The sequence below is a fragment of the Trichoderma atroviride genome, chromosome 2 (genome assembly GCF_020647795.1).
Source record: "Trichoderma atroviride chromosome 2, complete sequence".
NCBI lineage: Eukaryota > Fungi > Ascomycota > Sordariomycetes > Hypocreales > Hypocreaceae > Trichoderma > Trichoderma atroviride.
In genome coordinates, this window is record NC_089401.1 from 4,985,772 (window position 1) to 5,012,915 (window position 27,144).

The 27,144-nt window shown below is 50.1% G+C and overlaps 11 protein-coding genes across 11 annotated transcripts; 5 read left to right on the forward strand and 6 right to left on the reverse strand.

Moving 5' to 3' along the window:
• Positions 1 to 4,371: 4,371 nt before the first annotated feature.
• Positions 4,372 to 4,596, forward strand: TrAtP1_004458 (uncharacterized protein; the record flags this gene model as incomplete). Its single annotated transcript, XM_014083975.2, has 1 exon — positions 4,372 to 4,596. One exon carries the CDS (start codon positions 4,372 to 4,374, stop codon positions 4,594 to 4,596), a length of 225 nt encoding a protein of 74 aa, XP_013939450.2.
• A 282-nt stretch (positions 4,597 to 4,878) lies between these two features.
• Positions 4,879 to 5,781, reverse strand: TrAtP1_004459 (uncharacterized protein). The gene is made up of 2 exons (XM_066112309.1): positions 5,381 to 5,781; positions 4,879 to 5,324 (listed from the first exon to the last, which is right to left on the reverse strand). The coding sequence occupies exons 1-2, from the start codon at positions 5,641 to 5,643 to the stop codon at positions 4,886 to 4,888; spliced, it is 702 nt and encodes a 233-aa protein (XP_065968392.1). The 5' UTR covers positions 5,644 to 5,781; the 3' UTR covers positions 4,879 to 4,885.
• Positions 5,782 to 6,765: 984 nt separating this feature from the next.
• On the forward strand, positions 6,766 to 7,367 carry TrAtP1_004460 (uncharacterized protein; the record flags this gene model as incomplete). The annotated part of the gene is made up of 2 exons (XM_014083976.2): positions 6,766 to 6,817; positions 6,876 to 7,367. Exon 2 carries the CDS (start codon positions 6,882 to 6,884, stop codon positions 7,365 to 7,367), a length of 486 nt encoding a protein of 161 aa, XP_013939451.1. The 5' UTR covers positions 6,766 to 6,817; positions 6,876 to 6,881.
• A 484-nt stretch (positions 7,368 to 7,851) lies between these two features.
• Positions 7,852 to 9,811, reverse strand: TrAtP1_004461 (uncharacterized protein; the record flags this gene model as incomplete). The annotated part of the gene is made up of 2 exons (XM_066112310.1): positions 7,852 to 9,225; positions 9,284 to 9,811. 2 exons carry the CDS (start codon positions 9,809 to 9,811, stop codon positions 7,852 to 7,854), a joined length of 1,902 nt encoding a protein of 633 aa, XP_065968393.1.
• A 782-nt stretch (positions 9,812 to 10,593) lies between these two features.
• On the reverse strand, positions 10,594 to 11,206 carry TrAtP1_004462 (uncharacterized protein; the record flags this gene model as incomplete). The annotated part of the gene is made up of 3 exons (XM_014083977.2): positions 10,594 to 10,701; positions 10,770 to 11,046; positions 11,097 to 11,206. The coding sequence occupies 3 exons, from the start codon at positions 11,204 to 11,206 to the stop codon at positions 10,594 to 10,596; spliced, it is 495 nt and encodes a 164-aa protein (XP_013939452.2).
• Positions 11,207 to 12,498: 1,292 nt separating this feature from the next.
• Positions 12,499 to 14,776, reverse strand: TrAtP1_004463 (uncharacterized protein; the record flags this gene model as incomplete). The annotated part of the gene is made up of 2 exons (XM_066112311.1): positions 12,499 to 13,280; positions 14,731 to 14,776. The coding sequence occupies 2 exons, from the start codon at positions 14,774 to 14,776 to the stop codon at positions 12,499 to 12,501; spliced, it is 828 nt and encodes a 275-aa protein (XP_065968394.1).
• A 1,038-nt stretch (positions 14,777 to 15,814) lies between these two features.
• TrAtP1_004464 (uncharacterized protein) lies at positions 15,815 to 17,643 on the reverse strand. Its single transcript, XM_014083979.2, has 4 exons — positions 17,122 to 17,643; positions 16,849 to 17,042; positions 16,722 to 16,786; positions 15,815 to 16,672 (listed from the first exon to the last, which is right to left on the reverse strand). The coding sequence occupies exons 1-4, from the start codon at positions 17,174 to 17,176 to the stop codon at positions 16,066 to 16,068; spliced, it is 921 nt and encodes a 306-aa protein (XP_013939454.1). The 5' UTR covers positions 17,177 to 17,643; the 3' UTR covers positions 15,815 to 16,065.
• A 1,301-nt stretch (positions 17,644 to 18,944) lies between these two features.
• Positions 18,945 to 19,925, forward strand: TrAtP1_004465 (uncharacterized protein; the record flags this gene model as incomplete). The annotated part of the gene is made up of 1 exon (XM_066112312.1): positions 18,945 to 19,925. One exon carries the CDS (start codon positions 18,945 to 18,947, stop codon positions 19,923 to 19,925), a length of 981 nt encoding a protein of 326 aa, XP_065968395.1.
• A 124-nt stretch (positions 19,926 to 20,049) lies between these two features.
• On the forward strand, positions 20,050 to 23,085 carry TrAtP1_004466 (uncharacterized protein; the record flags this gene model as incomplete). Its single annotated transcript, XM_014083980.2, has 2 exons — positions 20,050 to 22,486; positions 22,541 to 23,085. The coding sequence occupies 2 exons, from the start codon at positions 20,050 to 20,052 to the stop codon at positions 23,083 to 23,085; spliced, it is 2,982 nt and encodes a 993-aa protein (XP_013939455.2).
• A 1,094-nt stretch (positions 23,086 to 24,179) lies between these two features.
• TrAtP1_004467 (uncharacterized protein) lies at positions 24,180 to 24,792 on the forward strand. Its single transcript, XM_014083981.2, has one exon. It carries the CDS (start codon positions 24,344 to 24,346, stop codon positions 24,713 to 24,715), a length of 372 nt encoding a protein of 123 aa, XP_013939456.2. The 5' UTR covers positions 24,180 to 24,343; the 3' UTR covers positions 24,716 to 24,792.
• A 1,049-nt stretch (positions 24,793 to 25,841) lies between these two features.
• On the reverse strand, positions 25,842 to 26,642 carry TrAtP1_004468 (uncharacterized protein; the record flags this gene model as incomplete). Its single annotated transcript, XM_066112313.1, has 1 exon — positions 25,842 to 26,642. One exon carries the CDS (start codon positions 26,640 to 26,642, stop codon positions 25,842 to 25,844), a length of 801 nt encoding a protein of 266 aa, XP_065968396.1.
• Positions 26,643 to 27,144: the final 502 nt, after the last annotated feature.

The following is a 27,144-nucleotide window of genomic DNA, read 5'->3' on the forward strand; positions in this document are numbered from 1 at the left end:
GACATATTGTTGAATTGTGATTCGATGGAGAAGTCTGTATCATTCTTCCATTTTCCCATGTCGTATTAAAGAACGCCGCCTACGTGTTTAAACCGTCAGCTTTAGGTGCGTTGGCTTTTGGAGGCTTGCCATGGTTTCCCTTTGCGACACCAACGACGTCTCCAAGCCGAAGATGATTGAATGAATCATCTGGATCCGGCCGATTCGGGGCTCCGCGGCCCACGCCTACCAGCAGGCCGAATCAAATATTGGGAAAAAGTGCGAATCAAGAGCATTTGTTCCATAGGTGCCTAATCCGGTGAAGGCAATAACACGATTATGTTCCTGCCATCCGACCGAGGAGATGGCTGTTGTCGTCTTTTGCGGCCGAGGGAAGTTGTTCATGTTGCTCATTTAGCAAGGCCTTTGCTGCGTTGAGTTCACACAGCTCAAGTCGGAATATCAACAGCGCTAAAGGGATAAAGGCAGAACTTGTACCAGGCACTGGATTTAGTGGTATGTCAGCAAAACTCGATGGTCTTTACCAGTGTCTAGCTACTAGTTGAACGGGTGACATATTGTTGCTTGGCAATAGCTTGCTGTCGAGACAATAGAATCTCTCATGTTCTGCATCCAAGGCAGCAGAAAACATGGGGAGACCTACTGGCCCAGAGCCCAGCACTTGAAAGCGCGTTACAACTAATCTACTGGCGAGTGTATGTATATTGGACGCGTGTAGCAGCCAGGCGTGGGCAATAAATGCAATTCAAATTCTATTTGTTTAAAATTTCTTCCACATGCTACACGTAAGTTCATAGCATCCCGATGATGGGGCTTGTGGTAAGCTCTGTGGCGCTGATCCAATCCGGCATTTAAGATCGCTGCACCACATATATAACTTTCCACTCCGATAAGTAAGCGGAGATACATTGTACGCAGATAGGTATTTAACCCGACGCTTTACCTTCTCATTTTGCGTATCTGATGGTCGCCGAATTCCATTCCTCTTTACAACTATTGCACACGTTTGTATCTTATACTCTCCAACTCGTATTCTTACATTGCTCCATTACCACAACTATCACCGCTTTTGGTCATATAATGTTTTCAACATCACTTGGCAACAAACAATGGGATTCAACTTGGGATGGCTTGCCTAGAGAAATTCGACTTCTCATTTTAGAAGCCCTGGTGCAAGACGGCTGCAGGTTAAGTCGCTTTGCCACAGTGTCCAGAGAGTGGCAGACCAAGCTCGAGCAACATAACTTTGCTCGAATCAAACTAACACCATCGCGACTTGTTGATTTTGATTCAATAACTCATCGCAATCGGGCTTTTATTAGCTATATTTGGTTCTGCTTGGAACTTGATGAATACGATTGCACCAAATGCGCGCCAGCCAGTTCAAGCGCGGATTTTGGAGAAGCAGTCGCTATTAGTGATACAGATCACTGTCCTATCACTACATCATTTCAGAATCTCTTCTCCGTCCTCAGCAGATGGAGTCCTAGCGCCGGTTTAATACTTGATATCAGCATCTATTCGCCTAGTGACTCAACACATTGGTTCAAATATCTGACCTTTATGCCTGATACTCCTTTAGACGGTCGGCACAGCATAGATCAGATAGTCTCAAGCAGACCAGTCTATAATGATCCTCAACATGGATGGGTTGATGGTTTCCGACACTGCGCGCCGCCTAGAACGGCAGTTGTCAAAGTGTTTTATGAAGTCATGGAAGAGGGACCTTTTGATAGTGATCAGGCAGAGCTACAATGGTGGGATCGGCTTCCATTAGTCCCGGCAGTAACCACATTACTTCTCCGACAACAGAACCGGCGGAGATGGAAGCCAGAATCGCTTGCACATATGTTTGCCCGGTTTCCCAGACTCCAAGAAGTCCACTATGAACCCTGGAGGGAATGGGGCTCCATAAAGAGGCAAACAGATAAAAGTAAGTGTGGTTGCACATCAGCCCAAGTTATTGCTTAATCCCTTTTTATATACATATACTATTGCTAACAATATGTATCTATCGTTTTAGAGTACCTATATCTCTTCAAGTCTATTCAAGATTTTAATAAGAATCTTAAGAGACTCGTAGTCTTTGAGAACTTTAATCAACAGTATCCAGCTTTTATGCAGCGATTCCAGTTTGGTGTCGATTTAGCTGAATGCGAGAGTATTCGCAATCCAACACCAGCTGTCAGCCGGATGGTCGTGCTTGCTAGCCTTCAGCTTGAGCATCTTGCAGCATCATTTATTATAGATGCTAGCCACTTCTTTGATAACATTGAACCGTCTTGGGAGTGGCCAAACCTGATTTCGCTTGTGCTGACTTCAAACTTGCTTTCACCAGACAAAAGTCCAATTAAGATTAGAGCTATGCTTCAGGCCGCAGCAGCAATAGCTACAAAGATGCCACAACTAGAAAGAATGGAAATTTGGAACGGACAAAAGGGTTTAGCAGCACTCTTTAAATATCAGGTGTTCCATAATATACGGCAAGGTAGAATCACTTGGAGAGGCACCTGGAATCTTGCCATGGACTCTTCTATAGTCCAGGCTTGGGAAGTTCTCGTACATCAGCAAGATGGTTGGAGATTGAATCTAATTCAGGATCTACTAGATGGAGCTACTATCAAATCTCACGGTGACGCAATTCGACACCTTATGCTTTCAGGCCAGGTCATTCGGCCTATCTCGTTGCAGCAGATCCAGATAGAACAGAGTGCCCTAGAGGGCGTAGAAACAGTGTCAGAATGATTTTATCTATTGATAGATAGAGACCTACAGTGTCATTGCATAATATAAGACCACACAGATCTCCTTCCCGCCTAGGATAGACAAATCAACAGCCAAATAAACAATAAGAGTTATAGAGCGAGATAAGAAAAAATTCCAGGACTCTTTGTTGCTTCTAAAAGAAAGTATATGCGATAGACTAGACAGTAGCCCATCTATAGATAAACAATTCCTTTTATAATCGCTTTCCCTAACGCCTAGAATAACAGCTTGTAGTAGCTTAGGCAATTCTGTCTGCGTGCTACAGAGTTTATAATGCAGCATTATATCGTCAGCCTCGAAATAGCAAGTGGGAGATTGAGAGTTGCGAATTGTTATTTTTAAGAAGAGTCTTCCGATTTTCACCACAAAATATTTCCTATTTTCACCATAGTAGCCCGTACTCGTACTAAAAGTAATATACACACACCACCGATGCCATCAATCTACACCTAATTGCAATCTGACGCCCTGACGCATCATATACTTTGCAACACCACACATGAGTATAATATTGTAAGGTTAAGGGCTTACAGAGCAGTTGTTATAGTCCATCAGAAGCTCCCAATTACGCAACAAATTCGCAGGCTTCGAGAGCTACAAAAGGACGATCGCGGGGATCAGCAAGGACTTTATCTATGGCGAGGCTTGCAGCAATAGCTGCCGCCGCGTTATAGGAGACCAAGGAAGTCATTGAGGTCATCCCGGCCGCCCAGATTGCGGAAGACGAGCCGGATAAACTGGCCTACCCGTAATAATATGTGCACATCGAATTGAAAGTAATGAAAGGGTCATGCTTACGAAAGGTAAGTTAATGCTAGCTGTATCAGGATACTATTATGCTCATAAACCACTCTCAATTACCCCGATTCAAGTCAGAAAACGTACATGTAGATATTGTCGACTACCTAGTATGGATGCGAAGTGTGCATTATGAGACTGCCTCAGTCCTACCAGTCATGCATTTCAGAAACTCTCCCCCTTTGTATCGGACAAGCCCAAATATTGAATTTGTTTTGTAACCAGACTTTATACAGTGGTCGTTTATAAAACAAACAAACAAGCATCAGTCCTACCGGGATATCTTCACCATTGCTTGATATTTACTTCAATTATATAACACTAGCAAATTCCTCAGATGTGCTTCACTCCTTTGATGATCTCGGCTGCGACTTTTGTGCACCACTGTTGCAACGCGCGATCAAACATGGCAGTCGCAAGTGGCTAGTGGAGGATGAAATCGTCTCGGTCCATATTGTCAGTGCCTGCCCCTTAAGGACATATAGGGATAATTTTGAGTGTTGACCTCGCAATACGCCTGCTCGCTATCGATGTTTACATCTTGTGGTGCACCTTCTAAACATCGAAGTCAACAAAGGGTCGTATAAAATCTACTGCTCCATCTTCATCTCCTCCGAACACCATCTCCATCTCCATCTCCATCTCCATCTCCATCTCCATCTCCATCTCCATCTCCAGCTCCAGCTCCAGCTCCAGCACCACCAACAGCAACAGCAACAGCAACAGCAACAGCAACAGCAACAGCAACAGCAACAGCAACAACAACAACAACAACAACAACAACAACAACACCACCATCACCACCAAATGCCTAGCCGAGGCCCCTCCTCCCGCCAGGCCGAACCCCGCGCCCTCGACAGGGTGTTTGCTGCTGGCGACGCCGTCGCCGAGGCCAAATTAGCCCGTGCCCTGGCCCGCGAGGCCCTCGCCCGCGCCGAGGAGGCCGTCTGGCGGGCGGTCTACCGCCATTGCGCCGAGCAAGCGGCGCTCAGGGCGCTGGAACGCAAGCTGGGCGGTTGGGGCGCCAATTAGTTTGTAAGTAATATACATTTCTTTGCTTCTTCTTCCCCTTGCACAGCACAGCACAGCACAGCACAGCACAGCACAGCACAGCACAGCACAGCACAGTTTCAGGGATGTCATGGGCGACAAAATCGGATCAACAGATACATGTATGTAGGTAGATAGGCAGATAGGCAGATAGGCAGATACCTCTAGGCAGATACAGTATAGAGCAAACTACGGTACGTGTGTGTACATTAAATACAGCGATCAACTCCGTTACGCCAGTTTGAATTGTTGAATTTAGATCATCGCCGATTCAACTATATACTCCGTATAGTACATCTCCCTGTATACTAGTACCTCTTAGTGAATAAGCCGACGACGCGGCGTCACTATCCACAATCATATTGCCACAGTTTAATAAGATCAACGGTCTGTTACAGACGACCATAGGTAATGGAGAACTCGGGGCCCTCGGGGCCCCATTTACTCCTCGATAGACAACCCCGAATAGAGAAAGGTTGTCGGCATTGTCGAGTACAAGCAGCCACTCAGGCTCGGCCTGGATGCGGTTGCTGACAGCTCTGAGAAGCTCCGAGTCTTGGCCGTCAACAATCCCTACCAGTCCGAATAGTGCCGCGATTTTCTTGTAGTCTTGTATGAATGCGACTCTAGTATCTGCGTGCACCCAAAACACCGAACACTGGGGGTTTTCAGCCTGGCGGTAGGCGTGTTCGAGAGCAATCTGCGTCTTTCTGTAGCACTCTTCATCAACTTGATTGCCTCCATAAACGGTGGCAGGGCAATATACCCGGATCCGCCTAACCCCCAGAGGGCGGCATCGTCAAAAGACTCGGATACATGCGGCAAGAGGGCGTTGAGCTTTTCGACAAGGCCTGGCCGATCTACAAACTCCTTATTCCGCAGATAAGGAATGAGCCAGTTCGGCTTCCGAGGCTGCGGAGGCTCTAAAGGGTAATGGTGATGCACGTCGCCCTGATTGATGGTTACATTATCTCCAAGCCGGCTATCCGTGATGTTGCGATTGTGCGTTTGATACTGCTCTGCATTCATTTTGTTGGTGATGACATTGCGTTAAAGGTTAAAGTGAAGGAGGGGAATGCCTATAAGCCCGTGCCTGCGGCCCGTACAGATCAGATCAGGCTTGCTTGGGCTGGATCCATTGGGTGATGCTTATTCGCTGGCCTCATGACAGGGGGGGATGTCGATAGTCACAATTTATCATGTCTACTGACGCCCTTGATGAATAGATTTACAAGTCGCGATGGATATTCTCATGTTTTGGCTAATTGCAGCGACTTTAATGCGATATCTAACAAAGTTGATCTAATGACCGTTACTGGCATGTAGGTATACACGGCACAATACGTTTGCAAAATCCAGAAGTTCTGTCCATACTGTTGCTTATATTGTTCATCATATGCGACCATAACATGCACATTGGTGGTGAACTGTGTATTAGTGATGACTTTGGTCTAGAGGAATTTCCATTTTTCCTACGGTATCAGCGTATCCTGCGCCTATTAGCTCAGAGATTAAAGCACTTCCTGGCCGTCGATCCCAACTACCTCTTAGGAAGCTTTCCCGAGATTAAAACAGGCCCATGAGAAAAGAACCTATCGAAAGAGGAATCGAAATGCACATTTACCCTGCCCAAGAGCAAACGGATCGTTGCAAACGAAACAACAACATATTAGTGGGCTTGCCAAAGAGGGTGAATATTATTCTCAGGACTCTGGAACCTTGTCGACTCATTCACTCATGCCAACGCATTCACATATGCCAGCAGCCTGCCGCAGCCCTCACCGCCTGGATGCACTCTCCCGAAGGATACCCAGTGAATCATGCGCTGTAACGAAGTAAAGAGCGCCAGATAGTTCCTTGGATAGAATAAATAGCACCTTGCACCTTTTCTATTCATCTTTTCTATTGCTGAGTGGTCAGGCTGACCACATTATTGCTCCGTTTGCAAAGATCCGTTTGCTCTTGGCCAGGCATATTTCCATTCCCTTTGCGATAGCCTCTCTTTTCTAAATTGTTGCAATACGGCCCTCCTCACCCGTTGTCACCTATCATCAACTGTGGGCCTGACCACTCAACATAAGGAACTCCTCCCCTCCCTTGCCCTCTTCTTCTTTTCTTCGCCTTTCCCCTTTCTTCCCAATAAAACAGCCCCTGAACGCTTTACTCCATCTCTACTTCTCCGCATAAGCTCCCCTAGTGCAAGGTAAGATACTACACGACATATGTCAAGTGTAAAAGGATAGCATGTCGACGAGGCATAGAATACCATGGCTCCCCAAGCTCCCTTCAACGTCTACGTCGACAATGAGATCAGTTTCGTCCTCTACAGCCGCCGCAAATTATCGCACCCCTCAGGCATACCATTGAACACTGATTGCACCGATATGGCGTTCGAGTTAGACCCTATTGACCTGCAAACCGCCGACATCGCCGAGTGGGTGGACATTCTTCGGGATTGCGGCTGCCTCGACATCGACACACTGACTGCACTCAAAATACAACATGTGATCACTGATAACAAGGTCTGGTTCGTCGACAGTCAGCAGAAGCGCTCCCAGCGCGCAGCTGAAAACGCTGCCCCTGATCTGAAAGAGTTCCACCTAGGAACTGAGCGCTTTATCGAGGTCCGCACTCCTGATGAGCTTGAGCCTAAAGACCCCAACCGCCCTCCCGTCGCCTCAGCGTTCAATCTCGTCGAGAAACTGAGGGAGAAGCTGCCCAAGACCGACATTAAAGTCCTTGTTTCCGCTTAGTTGACTAAGACTCTACTCGGCCACAAGGTATGTCTGTTGATTCAACTAGGCGTTTACTTATGTATCTGCTAACCAATGTTTGGGATCAAGGAAACTGTTCCAGGTTACTTTATACCGCCATCTAGCATAAAAGGAAGTAATCACCAGTCCCTTTATCAATATTGGATTAGGTCTGCCTGCATACCTAGATATACATGATCATAAATAAAGAAAACATTGCGCTGTACATGGTTATCTTTGTATAATGCCGTCATCTGCCTATCATCTTTTGGGAAAAGTTATCCAGTGCCCCAGTTCTATTATCCAGTAGTCCAGCTATCTTATAGGCTACTGCTGCTATTGCTGCTCCTGATAACTGCGTTTAGCAGTTGTATATTTTACCATGTGAACTAGCTGCCTTGTCAAGCTACAGCTGGGGTGTTGGAAGCATTTCTTAGACTAAGCATGAAGATTTATACATATCCTCATCATCGCCATCATAAGTCTAGCTACTGTCATCACTATCCTGCTCGTCAAGTTCATCTTCGTAAAATTCGTCCTCATACGCTTCTCGAGATAGCTTTACGCCACCTCCATCTGAGTCTTCACTTTCTGACTCTTCTCCAGACGCTCCATTGAGCTCGAAACTGTGTCCCGGGTGTAGAATTGAACTTTGTCGAAAGCAAAGATGAACGTCGCAAAACTTTTTCGATACACCGCTGTTCTTCGTTTTTGCAGCAAATTGAAGCGTTGATTCCTCAAATGAATCGCCTGATTGAGGTATATTGGCGCCTGTCTCGAGCAGCAACTGTGCCGTACGAGCCAAACCGAGCCATGCCACTCGAGGGAACAGGATAGATGGCCAATCAAAGGATTCGGTTTTCGCCGCTTCATTTATTAAATAGTTTAATACATCTTCGGCTCCGACAGTAGCAGCCATTACTAGAGCCTCCGAGATTGTCTCTTTGTTGGGGCTGCTTGCCTCAGCCAGCAGCCTCACCATATGACCATCGCCATTGCTGGCTGCTTCGATCAACGCAAGGCCAGTGTTGGCCGAGAAGGTAGCCATTTCCCTTTCATCTTCGATCTGAGCAGTCAATAAATCATCCAACCCGGCCATTGCAATGAATGGGAGAGGTGAGAGGTGGTGCCTCTCCAGACGAGTTACGGGGTTGGACAAGACGTAGCGGGCCTGAGCCCACACCTTTCTGGTCTCAGCATCTTGAAAAAACGCCTTTGCTGCAGTTGTTGGTTTCTTGGTCCCTGCGCACTTGTAATGTTTTGGCCAATATCTGACGGCATACGATATGAGATGTTGCCTTGGTCTCGAGACTGGCGTCGCAGAAGCATAACGCTCACACATCTTCCTTGCTCGCTCTCTTACGCTTGGGAAGCTCAGATAGCGAATACAGAGCGAAGCTATCCACGCGTGGGCTGCCGCCTGTTCATCAGGCTTGGCTTCCTCGTGAGGGTACATGGCATGTGAGAAATCGACCTCATATTCGGAAAAGGAGAAGACGAGGCCGAATTTCAAGATGTCGCTACGGATCTCGTCGATATCTTCATCGCCAACTCCGTCTTCTAACTTCATAGCAATAGCCAACTCTCGTATTGTGAGCGATTCGAAAGTGTACTTGACCCAAGAGAGCATTTCTCGGGCTCTTTTCTCTCGGTTCCCGAAAGAGATGACAACGGTATCTATAACTGCTCGAGGCGTAGCGGATGACAACGATTTCAGCGTTTTTCTTATCCCGGATTGTGAGCCAGATGGTCCATAGTTGGCGAGCCAATCAACCATCAAAAGACCAAGCTGATGGTTGTCGCCGCAATCCGTGAGAATCTCCCTTATATCCTCCAAGAAAAAGCGGTATGTTGGTTTCTTTTGAGTGAGTCGACTCAACTCGACGCCGTAAATTGATTTCATAGTACTGCCCCACAGTCTGACTCCCCCTTCCTCGGAATCCTGTATCTCCGTCCTGCAGGCTCTTGTCCACTCCTTTGGCTGTTGTAAAGATGAATTTGAATTTCCTCTCTAATGTGGCGTCAATGTCTCTGAGAAGTCGAAGAAATTGATGACAAGTTTCGTTACATTCATCCAGGCAGGCAATCACAAAGACTGCGAAAGGGATATACAAACTGTCAAAAAACGATTCAAACAGTCGAACAAGGTCTCCCTCACACCAGCTGCGTTGAGCTACTAGCATTTTCAAGGCCTCATCGGCACCTCCGAAAGTTTGACACTTGCTAACAAGCTGACAGATGAGACTGGCAAGCATTGCCCCGGCAGTGTTGAACCGGTCATCGTTTCTCCGAAAGGCAAAAAAGTAGACATTTCCTGAGTTGCGTTCATCTAGCAATCGAGCATAGAGCTTCTCTGATATCAGCCTCGTATTCAGCGAGGCTTTAATGTGTAAAACGCCCATAGCTGGCTGGCTGTTCCACAACTTGTACTGGTCGCTGCCCATGACCCGGTCTGCCAGTTCATCTAGTTGCCACCCAAAATCATCTGGATTCGGTGGAACAATTGGTGGCGCCAGAGAAAGAAGGATCTTGTGAAACTGAGATGTACGCGCGTTGAGTTTGATATCTTTGTAATGCGAGGCGCCGCGTGAGTGAACAAGAATCTCCAAAGAGCATAATACAAATACAAGAGTGCAACTTACGAAAAGGAGTTTTACCTAAATTGTCGTTAATCGCTTGGACATAATTGCTGTTGTCATCTAAAGTAGATTTACCCCCATTCGCTAGATTAAAATGGGTAATTGCTGTCTTTTGGACAAGTTCAAATGAGCCATCAAGATGGCAGTTGCGTGGATCGAAAGGCATTGGCGTGCGACCTTTGCCATGTTTGATGGCAATGTTACCTTGCGCTAAAATGTCGTCGTTGAAGATATTGTATATTGAGGCTCGACTCAGCATTTTGGTGTCTAGAAACTCGCTATTTACCTGCTGGACAGTCCTTGTCAATGCGTGAATGGAGTCTAACAGATGTACTTGTGGAGAGCCTCCAGGCAATAAGAGCAGCCGCGCGATCGAATCCTCTATTGTGGAGCGGGTACCGCGGTTAAGACATCCCAAGAATATCTAGGAATGATTAGATATGATGGAAACTATACGAAAACGTCATGTTTTATTACCAAATTACTTGTACAGTAGGGGATGTCTCCATATTTGGCAGGATGTCTCGTGGCGAGAGTGAGGGCCTATATCAAGAGAAAGGTCAACCAATGGGTAATAAGTCGATGGATTAAAGACTAGGCAGCTTATGAACCGGTTGGCTCACTGTCAACCATACCTTTTTGACAATAAGGCTGCCAATGTCGTGAGTGACGAAGATTATGGGGCGCATATCCAACTATAGCATGTAGTGTATTAGCCACTGCCGAGTTCCCAAGGGCTCGTTTGCACCGATGTTGAACGTACGTTGACACCATCAAATCCACGACTCTGCGAATACTCGTGGAATTCCAATCTCATCTGGACCAGACCATCTAGCAGATTCTGTGCTTCTCTTTCGTTTCCCTCTACGAATAGAGCATTTGATGGAGCATTATCTATTTGATAATGGAAATGAGCAATTCTTCCAGATTTGAGTCCTAAAGAATCACCGATCCAACTGGCGCTGCTCTTTGCTCCACTGCCCGGCTGCCACGCATCATCTGTCCAGTGTGTCTGGTGAATACCGTGGACAACGACAACGCTACGTAATTGTCAATTGGCTATCAAATAGCAAAGAAGGGATAAACTCACTCATATTCTTGCCACAATTCAGGTGAGTATTCCTGTACAAGGCCAAATTTATGAAGCCCCAACCTGGTATTCAGCTCTTCATCTTCCGTTACATCGTTGTCTGGTTCCATGGTCTCGTCTTTACTTTGGTATAAGTTTTCTGGCATTATATTGGTGCAATGCAACTCCAAAACAGGCAATCAGATTGTACTTTGTGTCAAGGATACAGCAAACCGTATCACGGTCAAGAAAATGATTAGGTGTATGATCCGGCAGGCAGGTTATAATACTGAGAGTTCGGGAGGACGGAGTAAGTGTTGGAATTAAACGAGGTTGATATGCTTTTATACGTCTTGGGACCTGTTGGAACATGGTCCTTTGATGACCCCTTCAAAGGAATGCTTCTAGGCTCATTCCACCTGTACTCAGCAAAATTATCTATTGAAGTAGGCCCTTGCGGAGAATTTCTTTGTAACAATGCAAGGCTCTTTGTATCTTCTATCCCATGCTCTAAAGTAACTAGTCTGAGCTTCCCCTCAACAGCCTACCTTCCAAGAGAGAAAGAAAGTATAGAAGCAGTTGTGCATTTCGTAGTTTGTGTTGATGTGGTCGTGTCTAAAGGTGCTGAAATATCGAAGATGTGCGACACGCAGAGGAAATCCTCATTTTCCGCCGTATCTAACACAAAGTAGAGCAGAGTGAGCCCATTGTTAGAAATGTTCGCCATGGACGAATCAATGGGAACAGAAACTGCGGTGGGCGACCATGAAAAAGTGAAAAAATTGATACTAAAACTTGAATCAGTGTATCAATGATATAAGCAATATCCTTTTATAGTGTAGGGGCACTCGCCTCTATTCTACGTTACATCGGGCTTCCAAAGACCAGACGACTCTGAGCTCCAAAGAATCTGTGGTAATGAATAGGGATTTACAGAGACTGAACCGACATTTCCGTGCATGTAATTTCAGTTCGCACAGTATATGATGCTGGGGTCGCGGTTGCGACGCGGCCAATCAGGTGGGGGGCCATTCTCATATAGACGACCAGACTTGGTTATTGAAATGTCTATATCTTATACATATACTTCATTTCATACAAGAGTGCAGTGGTATCAATAGCTAATCAGCACTTGACTATATGTACTGATCTGCCTTAGTGGGTTGTCTATCGGGGAGCAGACAGGACCCAGAATTGTCCACTACCAATGGTCATATTTGGTGAAAATTGGAAGCAAACCAGTCTATACAGGATAAACGGTGAACGATTTATCAATGCTCGCACTATTTGAACCATGTGGTATGCTTGCAGTTCAAGTTGATCATGCCAAACGTTACTATTTCATTGGGTATATACCTATATCTCATTATCCTCCCATTCCCCATCCGTCAGCAACTACACTATAACATTCACTCCATCAAAACTATGCCTTGGAAACCGCAGGAGAGGCGGCTGCGTGGGCATTGGCCAGAGTCGACTTCTTAACGAGACGCAGGCCGCCAAGCAGCATAACGAGGGCCTCGACGAGGAAGATGACACCCAGAGTGACAAGAGCACCAATGACGCCAGCAACGGGTCTGGTGATGTTGCTGTGGTCGGTGGACTTTTCAGACGAAGCGTTGGCGGTGGTGTTGGAGGCACAGCTGCCGTCGGTGTTGCCGCAGGTGGTGCACCAGTCAGAGGTGTTTGTGACGGCAAACTTGTTGATGCCAGTCTTGAAGTCGTTCCAGCTGATGGAAGTCTCCTTCTGGCCAAACAGGGGGTAGGCCTTGATGCCGTTCTCGGCAGCAGTGCCGTTGGACCAGAGGAAGCGAACGGTCAGATCGTCCTCGGAGGTCTGGGTGGCGCTGGGGGCGACGAGCTCGAGCACCATGGCGGAGGCGTAGTTGCAGATACCGTAGAAGTCGTTGGAGGCAGCGGGCAGCTGAGCAAGGCCGAAGAAGGACATGAAGGCGGCGTAGGCGCCAAACTGGATGTTGAACTTGGGAACGGCCTTGCCGTCGGCGACGCCCTGGAGAGCAGTCACGATCTGGCCGGCGAGAACGGAGCCGGCAATGGCGCGGACGGGGTCGCTGCCGTTGTAGGCAAGGTTCCACTCGTGAGTAGAGGCGTAGTCATAGAGGTTGGAGAGCGTGGATTTGGTGAGGAGGTTGTCAGAGGGGATGGAGGAGTTGTGAATTGTGGCGACATTGATGTAGTCAAAGACTGTGAAAAGAAGCACATGTTAGCAAGTCATGTAAGTCAATGACGAAATAGAACATACTTGTGTAGCCGTTCTTAAAGGTGGCCGTGCTGGAGTTGAACGTGGTGTTGATGACAGGCAGCAAGTTCTGGTAAAAGTCCTTGGTGTCGTTGAAGGTGCTGAGATAGTCTGGGGTCAGGAAGTAGTTGTTTGAGCTGACGACGGCGTTGCTGCAGCCGCTGCTGCCCTGGAGCCAGGCGCTGGACTCGGAGCCGGCCGAGCTGGCAGAGGTGACGGTGTTGACGGGGATGTACTGGTATCCGCCGAGAGGAGCCACGACGGTGGTGCCGTTGGCCAGCTTGGTGGACCCGGCAGCCTTGTTGGCGGGATACAGGCCCTGGGCAAAGACGCCGGCCGAGTTCTGCAGCACATTGTCCACCGGGGCCGTGATGGCCAGCTGCGAGAGCACAGCCTTGTCGGCGCTGATGTCGGCAATCTGCAGCGAGGCGCCGTCGTCGATGTAGCGCTTGCGGAAGAAGTCGGCCGAGCTGGCCACCTGGTCGGCGCCGAGGGGGGGTCAGGCTGACGGGAGTCCACGACTTGGACGTGCGATCGCCATGGCGGTGGAAGATGTAGACGCCGAGAACCTGCTCGGCGGCGGTGGGCGCAACGGCAGCGGCCGAGAGGGCGAGGAGCAGCTTGGACTGCATGTTGGTGATGTTGGTGATGCTGCTGGATAGCTATCTGGAGGAGAGGAGCTCAGCTCGACAATCTGCTGGATGGGCCCTGGACTATGTCAAAAGAGCTGCCGCAGAGACCAGAAGCAGCCATGCGCGCGCGGGGACACGCCATGGCATTTATATAGGTCATTGCTCCGTACTCGTACATGCGAGATTATCGAGGCAGCTGTACTCCATCTTACACGCATGGAATGATACCGTCCGGCCTGTGTAGATGCAAGCGAACCTGTTTGCAGAAACAAGCTCTGCTAGGTCCAATTAGCTCGGGAACTTTTCTCGCGGGCCTTGCAAAAGCCTTTCGGGATATCTCTGCGGAGTACTCTGTACAGGTCCCGGTGGAGAGCGAAGCTGGGCGGGAGCGAATCGAAGCTCGTCGCGGGCGGGAAAAGTGGCGATTTGGCCCCGCCGAGGAGGGGAAGAAGGTTGCGGCCTATCTTGGAATCGGGGAAGTCGCTAAAAAGAGAGAGAGAGATTGGTGGAGATGCGGCTTGCACAGGGAGATCGACAGAGGCACTGAGAAGCTTTTTTTCTGTTTGGCTTCCCAAGCTGAAGGCGCTGCTTTTGGCTACTGTTCGGATGTCAGGCTTCTCTCTGCGCTGAAACTCAATTCGCCTCGTGGCTTCAAATGTCGCTGTACCTGCACGGCACGCCGACAGCGACCTTTTTGAATCTCATGCGACGAGATCAATGTCAGCTCAACTCTTGCTGCTTTCTTCCAGCCTCTGCCGCCCACAAACCCGGCCGCTGCACCAGCCCAGCCTAATCTCATTCAGAAACATCTCCGCTCTCACCACCTACTTGTACATCAAAGCTTCCCCGACCACGATAATGCAACCATCTGCGTGCCGTCGCCACCACCACAACAGCTCCCTCCAGCAAACCCACCCCGCCCGGAGATACACGTGCCACGCCATTGGGCAGCCAAGCAAACTACTGTAAACCGTAGCATCAATTGCAGCTCGTCTCCCGCGGGCATCGTGCCGACAAACCGCCAGCTTCCGCAGAGGTGGAGCGTTTTTCTTAGCCCGCTACAGTAGAAACGCCGTTTCTAGTCCGAAATGGCAACTGGCTCGAACCTGTCCAATGGGCTGCGGCGATTGGAGAAGAGGAAGAGAGGCTATTTGACGCCACGGATGTAGGAATTAGGTAGGAGCGCCAATACGGTTCTTTACCTTTGGGCATCGATCGATGAGAGGCAGTTTCGATTTTCTAGATGCGCGCGGCCAAGATCCGGTCGCCGTCGGGAGCGGGCAGCGCAAAAAAGAAAGATAGTCAAAAACCCAATTTGGACGCCATTTGTGCGCCCTCTCCATGCCGTCTGCCGCATTATTTGATCCTTGGCTGCCAGACTAGTCTCCATCTCGCTGGCTGTTCCCCTTTTGAGACTGAAAATACGAACAAGTCATGGCCACCACGTTATCTGCTATATCCCAGTAATTGCCGCTGCGCCGATGCCTCAAAGGGCGGTTTCATGCACAGCTGGGCCATATCAGGCAGCACACCACGTTGCATTAGTCTGGGAGAGCTCCTCAGCTTGATTGATAGTCAGTGTGCAGTACTCAGTAGGAAGAGATTGCATCTCCGAGGGCGGCTCGGATCCGCACCAATGCATCTCGCGTAAAAGATGGAATGTGATAGGCCATACGCTTACAGTATGAGCTGACATTGAGCAAACACACATTCAGGCAGCTCCATGTTCTCACACGTGCAGTTGCAGAGAGCCGAGGCTGGTACTTTATACCTTAGCTATAGTCGTGAATCCAGCCATCTTGGCGCATTGATTTTAGAATAGAGTTGCTGGTATCAAACAGCCACTTCCCTCAAGTAATACACACATGGAAATAGACTTGGTGTATTAGTCTAACTTGTATATACCTACGCCATTAAACATTGCGCTCCGGAAATTCCAATGATAGCTTGAATGCTGCGCTTCCTTCAACTCCAGTGCAAAAACAGGAGTCGGATAGACAGCACGTTTACAAGGCTCCTTGTCGCCCTATTTCATCCCTTCTCCCTCCTCTTCTAAGCATGCTATATTCCTTCTCTTCTCTTGCCAAGCTCGCTCTCCTCAAAGCTTGGACTTGTCCTTCTTTCCTCCCTTGAGGCCTTCAGACGTTTGGCCTGTCTTGAGGAAATCAGGATATTGCACATTCATATCCACGCCAACGGTATAGGCTCCCTGCCGTCTCCATGATCCGCCGTCAACAGGAATGATCTGGCCGTTGACGTAGCTTCCGGCATCACTGAACAAAAACACCGTCGCATCTGCGATATCCTTTACGGTACCGAATCGGCCAGAGGGAACCGTCTTTGTAAACGCTTCAATCTCCTCGGGCTTGCTGCTCGCCAGACGAGCCATACCCTCCGTATCGGCGATGGGACCTGGCGCGATGACGTTGGCGACGACGCCGCGGGGGCCGTACTCGAGCGTGATGCTGGCTATCAAAGAGTCCACCGAGGCTTTGGCGGCCGCAACGTGGGCCTGGTAGGGCATGCCGGTGTAGTGGAACGTCGCGGAGACGGCAATGAAACGAGGGGTCGAGCTGCGGAGGAGGTGAGGAATGGTGGCCTTGATGGTGTTGTAGGTGCCGAGGACGTCAATGTCCATGACCGTCTTGAAAGCGTTGGAGCTGATGCCGTCGATCGGGGCGACAAAGTTACCTGCTGCGCCAGCACTGCGACCGTCAGTACCAATACGGAGCTCGACCAGCATGAACAACTCACATCACATAGTCAATGCCTCCAAGCTCCTTGACACATTGCGCCGCCGCGGCTTCGAGACTCTCGACCTGCAAGTCGGGCAACGTCAGCGCTGATGGCTCACTACCAATCAAGTGTTGCACCATCTTACCTTGCGCACGTCGCATCCTCCAAGGCCAATAACCTTGGCGCCCGGCCGAGCCGTCGCGATGTCTTTCGCTGCGGCCTCTGTCTTTTGAACGTTTCGGCCCAAGATGAAGGCGTTTGCGCCGAGCCGAACCAAGGCTCTGGTCTGCATGCTGCAAATAGTTCCCGCGCCGCCGGTGACGAAGACGACCTTGCCCTCTGCCAACAGCGATTAGCCATGCTTCTTTCGCTCTCCTCCAAGCAGAAAGATGTCTCAAGAGGGGATGGAAATGCTCACTAAAGATGTCGTCTCGCCATACGGCGCTCAGGTATTTGGATTCGGGGACAGACATGATTGCGACGCGATTGTTGCTGAGAGGCAGTAGGAGAAGAAAAGCAGACGGAATGAGTCTGAGTAGAAAGATTTGGATAAAAGAATCAGAGACGGAAGAAGTGCTATTTGTCTATTCGAATCCTGCGGCTCTATCGGGGGTCGTTCAACATGAATCTGGGGAGTAAACTGGCTGTGCTGCGTCCCAACAATCTTGGAGGAGGATTACATTTCCTGATTGGGTGCTTGAGCCTCGGCATGACTGTGGGGTGTACCGTCAACGGTCGGTTAAGAATTGCCCGCGGGAATCGACTTCTGGTACGCGGTAGAATCTGGGGTAACTCCAGAGATGCCACGGGAAAAAAGGGACTTGCTTTCCATTGATGCCGAGTGGTTGATGGCCATTAGTGTTGAGTAATAATAGCTGGTGTTGAAGTTCTGTTTATCTCATGCATGTGACGGCGATGCTTAGTCATCATACGAGTGGATCGAGAAGCCCTTCATGAACTTCACTTGAACTCAATTTCCAACAACTTCATATCCCTACTATTCTTGGGGCTATTTCCGATTTAAAGGGCAAAAGGTGACTTTAAGAGTGCAAATATTACTTTTCCATTATTTGTGTGCAATTACAGACCGGTGAGCGTGGCAAGACTGCATGTTTCAATGCATGTACTCGACGCAGCTAGGTACCAATATTCGTACTGCTCTACCAATGATACATCAGCTCGTCACGGTGACCAGTATCTGGGCAAAATTAATTGCTTAAAGAATAAATCTGAAAACTCAACGTTATATAGACGCGACTCCTATAGCACATTACTAGCCTATTTATCCAGATTTGTGTGCATATAAATACTCTGCGCTGCCACTCGCCTCTTTCACTTTCTTGCCAACACATCGTGCACTCACCTGATCTTATTCGCATGCTGTGTAACGACGTATGTGCTCAGGCATGAGGACCCTGAGAGCTTCACCTTTGCAGACTAGAATCAGTTGCAGCTAAATTTCAGATCATGGAGGATCGCCCAGTACATGTTTCAGGTCTGCTGATCCATAGCTCGATCTGTTTTGCTAAATACATGTACCTACTAAAGCTCTTGGTTCCTAGGCCCTAAGAACTCGCCACTCAACCAAACGACAGATGCACGTGCTAATCGACGCGCATGTAGACTACTTGTAGGTAGTATTGGAGACCTACAGCCTAGACATTGATGTAATTGATCCATCTCCTCTGCCAGCTAAAATTGTATACTGCCAATTGAATATCCATCTCTTTACATCTTGGCTCATCTCGTGTGGAAAAGAGAACCTTGGCCAACAAAAAGCTTCAACGTATCACAGCCCGCTATCACAGCCATCAATACAGCGAAGCACAGGCCACCTCAGCAGTCCACTATCGCGCTGACTCGGCGTGCTATTCGTAGCGGATAGCGGACCCCAGCTCCGCGTCTCCGCATTCAACGAAACACCAAGCCTTAGCTCGTCACCAATTAATTTCACCACCAACAGTCTCCTCTGCTGACGCCCAGCAATCATCGCAAATCGCAAACCAGCCAGCGCATCGCGTCTTTCACATGACCACGTCACGCTGAACAGCTATCATCGCTAAATCGCCTTGCTCTGACGAATTTTTTTTCGACGCAAAGAGTTGCGCCGCCCGCGCTGGGGCCTGCTTCGAAGCACGAAAACTTTAAGGAGCCCTCGCCACGAGGCCCTCACGCTGCAAGGACAGCTGAGAGAACAAGACCGACGCAGCCAGCGAATTGATCGCTGCCAGTGTCCGAACGATGCCAAACACCTCAGACCGAGCTGTACGATTCTCGGGTGGCAGCGACGATGAAGCAACCAGCATAGCCATCATCCAGGACTTGAAGCAGCACGCCTTGCTCGAAGACGATGACTCGTCCCCCGAATCCAACGGCGTCGACCTGCACGCTATCCAACTTCAAGACGAGCTGGGGTCACTCAACAGATATGCAAACGCCCCCAACAGCCTCACCGGATCGCTGAATTCGTTGCCACCCGGAACGCACATCAATGGCGGCCCTCCTCCCCGGGCTCAACGATCCAGCGGAGGGGAAGCAGACGCGTTGCAGGCTCAACGCCCCAAGGGGCCTATCAGAACACCTTCCAATACATACAACCCTTCAAGCTCGCGAAAGCCTGCCGCCGTACAGCCGCAGTCGTCATTCTCCGAGGCAGGCCGCTCGTCATCGAAAACGCGGCTGCGGGGAGGCGACAGTCGGTTCAAGGCGCAAGAACGAGCATACGTCCAAACACTTCGGCAGGGAGGCTACACGGGAGAATATTTCAGCCAGTATCAGCAACCAAACGGAAATGAATCCGACTCGGAGGGCGGTGGTGAGGGTGAGACGCCCTCATCTGAGGGCCCTTTCGAGGATCGCCTCGATCAAGAAGAGACCATCATGTTTTACGGCAACGACGACATACAGCCAACAGATGAAGATATCGCAGTGCCCGAAAACCGAGAGCGGCTAGAGTGGCATGGCATGCTGGAGGCTGTGTTAACGGGAGATGTCGTTAAACAGGAAAAGAAGCGTCTCATCAACTCTACCGATACCACTGCCACCAAGGCCGCCTACATCTCGGAGCTGTGGTTTGAGCTCCGCTCTGAAGCTTGTGGGAGGCGTGTCCCAGTCCAGAGGCGCATAATAGACGAGGGCCGGATAGCAGTGGATCGCGTCCTGGACGAAGTCATTAATTTCCAGGTCAAGGGAACGATCGAAGCGGGAAAGCCCCCCTCATGAGCAGGTCAAGGACATTGTCAAAAAGATTGAGAAATGCGAGACCCTGTATCCTTCTTGGTCTGCTCTTGTGGGTGAGCATAGCACTGCCGAGTCCCCCAAATTTCTCGAGGCGTACGAGGCCATCATGTCCTGGTATAACACAAATGAAATGATCAACACTGAGTTGTCCATCCTAAAGAAGTGGGTTGGAAACGAAGACCTCGACTTTTCCCGCACCAAGCAGCGATCACCGGCCGTTGATGGCATCACCAGCGACGAGGCTTCGTTTCTCGACAAGCTCATGAAGGAGGACGGCCTGCAGTCGCTGTACAACGACAATGCCAAGGTGACGCTCAAGGGCGACTTGGTCCAGAGAGGAATGCTGCAGCCCATATCCACAGTCATTGACAAGGCAAAGCAGACGCTGATCCACAACTCGGTCCCGTTCCAAAAGCGACATTTGCCTCCGTACCTCGACGAGCTGCTGACGCTCATCAGCTTCCCGTCAAGGCTTATTGAAGAGATTATCAGAACGCGCTTGGAGTATACCAAAAAGCTCAACGAGACGGCCCAGCAAAACCCTTTGATGCAAAGCCAGATGATTACTCAATTTCAGCTCTTGCTGCAGTTTGCGATTCGGATAAAGAATGAGTACCTCAGCATCGAGAATCCAGAAGAAGGCTGGGACTTGCCTCCGTGCATTGACGATTCGTTTGATCAGGTAGTGCTGGAAGCTCTACAGTTTTACTTCAAGATGCTCAACGCGAAACTCAGCGGGAATAAAAACACGTTCAAGGAAGCCGAGCTGCTGTTTCAGGAGTGGGACTTTGCCAACGAGATTGGCACGTCTCTGAATCGCGGTAACATCAAGGTTGCAGAGCAGTTTAGTTCACTGACTCTCAAGGCATTCAACCGCCTGAGCTCGACGTTTGACAGGGAGCTCCAAGTCAAGCCCGAAGAGAGCGCGGCGGATATGAGCAAGCGATACAAGGCGGCTCTGGACTCTGTGCGTGTCCGCCAGAGAATGCTTCAGCGCTTTTCCAGGATGCTGAGCGAAAACTACGAACATGTCTGCGACTTCAACACCTCTCTAGAGCCGGCGACGACGCAAATGCTGTATGACCACCTTGTGGCATCGGGTCACTTCCAGGTGGACACGCGTGGCGTGCTGGAGAGCACTGGTATCTACCTACTGGCAAGCCCAACTCTTAGGGATAGGCTCTATGACATCCAAACAATGATGGCCATCACAGCCAATGACCGATACCCTCCTGACACTGGTGATGTGTACATTCTCCTAATCAGGCCAGAGGGAACATTTATGTGGATCGGCGATACGGTATCCATTCTGCTCAAAGAGCAGACCGTTGATCTGAAGCGCGGTCAAGTTCGGCTGTGTGCCACAGGGAGCCATTCCCTCTCTCAGGCGCGCAAGCTGTTCCTCGATGCCGCCGATATGCATATCGACCTTGTGGGAGAGTCACGGTCCAACATTCACAAAGTGAACACGAGGCTGACTGAAATTCGTCGCGTGGCCTACAAACTCTCCGAAACGTTCATGGACAGCGTTGAGATTATCAGAAACCAGACTCAAGGCAAAGATTGCCAAGAGCTCATCCAGACCTGCTTCATATTTGCCACAGAATTCGGCCAGCGCTCGCTCCTCTACATGGACAGCAACCGCCGGCAGATGAACAACATCAAGCTGACCAAGCTTGCCCTGGACTGGGTCGGTTTCATCTGCGACGACTGCATGGCGTCGGATCGAAGAACCTTTCGATGGGCGGTGACTGCTCTGGAATTTGCCATGTTCATGACCCGCGGACGCCACATCTTGGGCCTTGGCGAGGAAGAGTACGAAAGAGTGCGCGCCAAGGTTGGCGGGTGCATGGCTGTCCTGATCTCGCACTTTGACATCATGGGCGCCAGATCCAACTTGGCTGCTCAGGCCGAGAGGGAGCGAATCGAGAATCTGGTGATTCAGTTCAAGAAGGACAAGAACAAGAACATGGATGACGATGAGGCCACCTGGGGTGTCATACAGCAACGAGTGGCAAAACTGGATCTGGTGGACGAGCTTCGACAGGAAAAGGAGTCTGAACGACGGGCGCTGGGTCGCGTGCTCGAGACCAACAATGAGGCCGATCGCTCGCTGGCATATCTATCAGCGTCGGCCACAAACGTCACGGTGCGATGGCAGCAGGGCCAGTTTGTTGGCGGAGGCACTTTTGGCAACGTCTACGCCGCCATGAACCTGGACACGGGCCATCTCATGGCCGTCAAGGAGATTCGTCTCCAGGATCCCAAACTGATTCCAACAATTGCAGAGTCGATTCGCGAGGAGATGCGCGTTTTGGAAGTCTTGGATCACCCCAACGTTGTTTCGTATCACGGCATCGAAGTCCATCGAGACCGCGTTTACATCTTTATGGAGTTTTGCTCCGGAGGATCGCTTGCTAGTCTGCTCGAGCACGGCCGTATTGAGGAAGAGGAGGTGATTATGGTGTATGCGCTTCAGCTACTGGAGGGTCTTGCTTACTTGCACGAGAGTGGAATCGCTCATAGAGATATTAAACCAGAGAGTGAGTTTTCCCTTTTTTATCTAGTCAGATCCGAAGCATGCTAACTATAGATAGACATCCTTCTTGATCACAATGGTATCATCAAGTATGTGGATTTCGGCGCCGCCAAGCTCATCGCTCGACAGGGTCGCACCATGGCAGCCGATCTGCACGCTACAAAGCCAAACAAGTCCATGACTGGAACACCGATGTACATGTCGCCAGAAGTTATCAAGGGCGAGAATCCCGGTAAGGCCGGATCGGTGGATGTCTGGTCGCTGGGGTGCGTGATTCTCGAGATGGCAACGGGACGACGGCCATGGGCCAACTTGGACAATGAATGGGCAATCATGTACAACATTGCCCAGGGCAACCCGCCGCAACTCCCTTCGCCAGAGCAACTTAGCCCTCAGGGCATCGACTTTCTTACCAAATGCTTTGCACGAGATCCTAAGCAGAGACCGTCGGCAATTGAGCTGCTGCAGCACGAATGGATTATGACTATTAGAAACCAGGTGGTTGAGCCGGCGACGCCGAGCGATGCTAGCGGATCGTCTCAGTCGCCGTTTGTATCAACCACCTCGACCAGAACGAGCATTGGACCAGACGGCTTCTATTAGTCCGTTGCCTATTTTGCTTTTCTCCTATTACTTTTTTTTTCCTTTTCCTTTTTTGGCCCGTCTTTGGAGTGGAAATTTTGGCTTGGCTTTCTCTTCTTCTTTTTTTTCTACTTCTACATGGCGGGATGCAGTACACGGCCGCATGGAACAAACCAAGTACACAAGCGGGCATGAATAATAGGGAGGACTCGAATGGATCTTTTACGATATTTATATGCTTCTTCTTTTTTTTCGGCTATTTTTAATTCTTTGGCAGTAGTCCTTACAAATACGGGAGGAAAGATTGATATTTCTGCTTTTACGATACCTTATACACCAAGATTGCATCAGGGACGAGAGTCTGGAGTTGGCAAAGTCATGTTTGATATACATTTTGACATGCAAAGCGAAGTAGCTGGAAATGAGACAAGTTTTTGGGCAGTTTTTGAAAAACAAGGATGGAAATGTTTTGAACTATATTGGTGATGTCTGTAGCTGGAAGAGACTTATACTTTCTACTACCCGTGTACACAGATACCTACTTGTTGCGAAAACGATGATTTAAGGGATATTTCAGCCCAGAACAGGCACATCTAGAATTGAATAAGGTTGTTTTACTGCCTTTCGGCTACCGAAGGCATCTTATCAGAGCTGAGCTGACTGTTTGGGAACTGATTTGCTAAAGTGTGCTGAGCGGGAATACAGAGTACGTAATATATAAGTAGTGGGACCCCAGAAGCTTACTTGCTGGAACCTGCTCGAGACTTGTAAAGACGAGAACTGCTAGAAGATACGCCCTAGCACGCTGAGTTGTCGCGCAGTGCCGTGTATCCGTACGTCTTATCTCGTACACGTCAAGTACAACTCCCGTTGTGTAAGAATTAGATAAGGTCAAAAGCACGACGCAACGTTCGGCGAGCCGCATTCGGAACCGGCGCCTACCGTCGCTGCAGCGCTCCTTCCCCCGCCAGCAGCCCCGCATCAACGGCGTGTTCCGGTGTGGGTAAGAGCGGATCTGCAGACGTGGAAAGAAGCGACGCGGGAGAGCCCAATATAAAATCTCGGCTTCGCAAGGGCGGCTTTCTTTCTCCCTTTCTTTTTTCCTTTTTTTCTTTCCCCGGGCGTCGTTTCCCCCCTTTTGAAGCACTGCTAAGAAGGATAATATTTTGAGTTTTTATGATTGATACCCGTAATATTGCTTTACCATCTGCGTCCATCTTTTCAATTGTGTGACCGAGTCAGTAAACCTCATCAAAACAACAACAACATCATCATCACCATGTCCGCCAGCCCGCCCATCCACTCCGGCTCAGACGCCGCCCAGATCGCATCTACCTGCGCCTCGCTCAGCATCACCACGACCGAGTTCGCCGAGCTGCAGAAGCGCGCCACCGCCGCAAAGGCCACGGCCTACTGCCGCTACAGCCGCTTCCGCGTCGGCGCCACGCTGCTGTGCGCGGACGAGGCCGGCGACGTGGTCTATGTGCCGGGCGCCAACGTCGAGAATGCGTCGTATCCCGTGGGCACGTGTGCCGAGCGCGTGGCCTTTGGCACGGCGGTGACGAGCGGCATCAAGACGTTCCGGGCCATTGCCGTGGCGACGGATATCAGCCCGCCGGCTAGTCCTTGCGGCATGTGCAGGCAGTTGTGAGTATTTACTGCTATCTGGTGGTGTTGGTGGTTAGTGGTGACATGCAAGGGAGAGTACGGGGAAGTTGGAGAGACAGGGGGGGGAGCAGGGGGGGGAGCAGGGGGGGAGAGCCAGGAAGAGGCTGAATGGTGTAAGAGTGGCTGGGATGAACTGAACTGACCCGATTGGCTGCAGCATCCGCGAATTTTGCACGCAGGAGACGCCCGTCATCATGTTTGACAAGAACTCGGACTATGCGGTCCTGACGGTGGAACAAGTAAGTCAAAGCATCCCTTCAGAGCCCCTGAGCTACCGCATGACAAGCGTCTTTTTTTGCTTTATTGTGAACTGTAAAACTCGCGGACTAACGCGTCCCTTGCAGCTTCTTCCAATGTCCTTTGGTCCAGACGCTCTGCCGCCTCCTGGCGCCCCTGGATACTAAGATTTGATGTCTTGGCTGTGCTTGACACTATTGACGCCGTGCGGCTGCTGCAAGGAGTACCGGGGATGGACGGGAGGACTAGTGGCACTCGGCTCGTGCCTGATAGGATGATTTATGGTTGTTTTTTGTCAATCTATTCTTTATTTAATAATGACACAGACTAATTTGAGATAATGCATGTCTTGGAAGCCAATTTCCACAATGCAGTGACTACATGCAGGGGAAAGCGTGTGGAAATTATTATGACATTGATACAGGCCCTTTGTATACGTTTTGACCAAGATGATGGAAGAAACTGACGACAAGACATGTTCGTCAAGTTTCAGCAAATTAAGCCGTTGTTAGATTGTACCAAAGTTCAGCTGAGGGAGTGCAGGATGAGGGAACACGTTTGCACGAAGCAAAATATAATAGAAAAAATTCAAATTGATATCCTCCGTGTTTGACTCTTGCTATCCGTATTATTCAATCTCCTCAAACATCTCCCATATCCATTCCGTACACGTTCTGCCCGATCTCCCATGTTTCCAAAAACATACTGTACTATATGTAAAATATCGTATGTATTATCTATGTATCGTAGAAAAGCAAGGTGTCTCTGCATAACATAACCCCGATTACATCAAAAAGACTTATATCCACACATATTTCCCTGCCTTCCATCCAAACGTCAAACGTTAAAACGATGCTGTTTAGCAGTCGGCGTCACCTCCATCGCCAGGGGGGGTTACCGGGAAGACCAGTGGCTCCAGGGCCGGAAGGAAGGGTGATGGGGAGAGTGAGGGTTGTGAATGTTGTGGGGAGGCTGATGGGGAGACTAAGTGTTGGGATGCTGAGGACTGGTGTGCTCGTCAAAGTCGGGATGGTAGGAGTTTCATAGCCGGGGATGGTGATGCTGAAGGGAGGTAGGCCTCCATCTGTGCTCGTCGGAGTCGGGATGCTGATAGCAGTGAGGGTAGGGGTTCCATCTGTGCTCGTCGCAGTCGGGATGGTAGGAGTTTCATAGCCGGGGATGGTGATGCTGAAGGGAGGTAGGCCTCCATCGCCGGGGATGGTGATGCTGAAGGGTGGCAAGCCTCCATCTGTGCTCGTCGCAGTCGGGATGGTAGGAGTTTCATAGCCGGGGATGGTGATGCTGAAGGGTGGCAAGCCTCCATCTGTGCTCGTCGCAGTCGGGATGCTGATAGCAGTGAGGGTAGGGGTTCCATTGCCAGGGATGGTCAACGAGCCACCAGGGGGGTGTGAGATCGTCACAGTTATCGTCACCGCCGCCAGGTGTTGGTGTGGCTGTTGGGCCAGCAGGAGGGTCGCTGGACTGGGCCCCGACAGGAACCGTAAGGGAGCTGGTGGCGGTAGTGGTGGCGGTGGTGGTGTGGTCGTTGAAAGCTCCTCCAGGGACTGAGAAGGAGGTGGTGGCGCTGGCGGGCACACTGCCGGTGGAGCTTTGGGTGATTGTCTCAGTTGCGGTGGAGGTGAGGGAGATGCTGTCCGTGGGATCACAGTCATCACCACCGTCAGTTGGCGTGGCGACAGTGACGGTGGCAGTGTTGGTGTTGGAGGTGGACGAAGTCAAGGATTGGCCGCCTGGTGGTCCTGAGGAAGTGGTTGACGCAGTGTTGGAAGTGCTAGCAGTGATGGACGCGGTGCTGCTGACAGTGCTAGAGGAGGTCAGGAACTGGCCGCCTGGAGGACCAGAGGAAGTGCTCGACGAGGTTTCGGACTGGAATGGAATAGTAGAGCCCGATGGTTCAGTTGTAGACGAAGTAGTGGATCTGGTAAACTGAGTGACGGTGGTAGACGACGTCAAGAACTGACCGCCTGGTGGCCCCGAGGTGGAGCTCACGGAGCTGGTGCTATCCGTGGGATCACAGTCATCAGTTGGCGTGGCGACAGTGATGGTGGCAGTGTTGGTGTTGGAGGTGGACGATGTCAAGAATTGACCTCCTGGTGGTCCTGAAGTGGTTGACGCGGTGCTGCTGACAGTGCTGGAGCCGCCTGGAGGACCAGA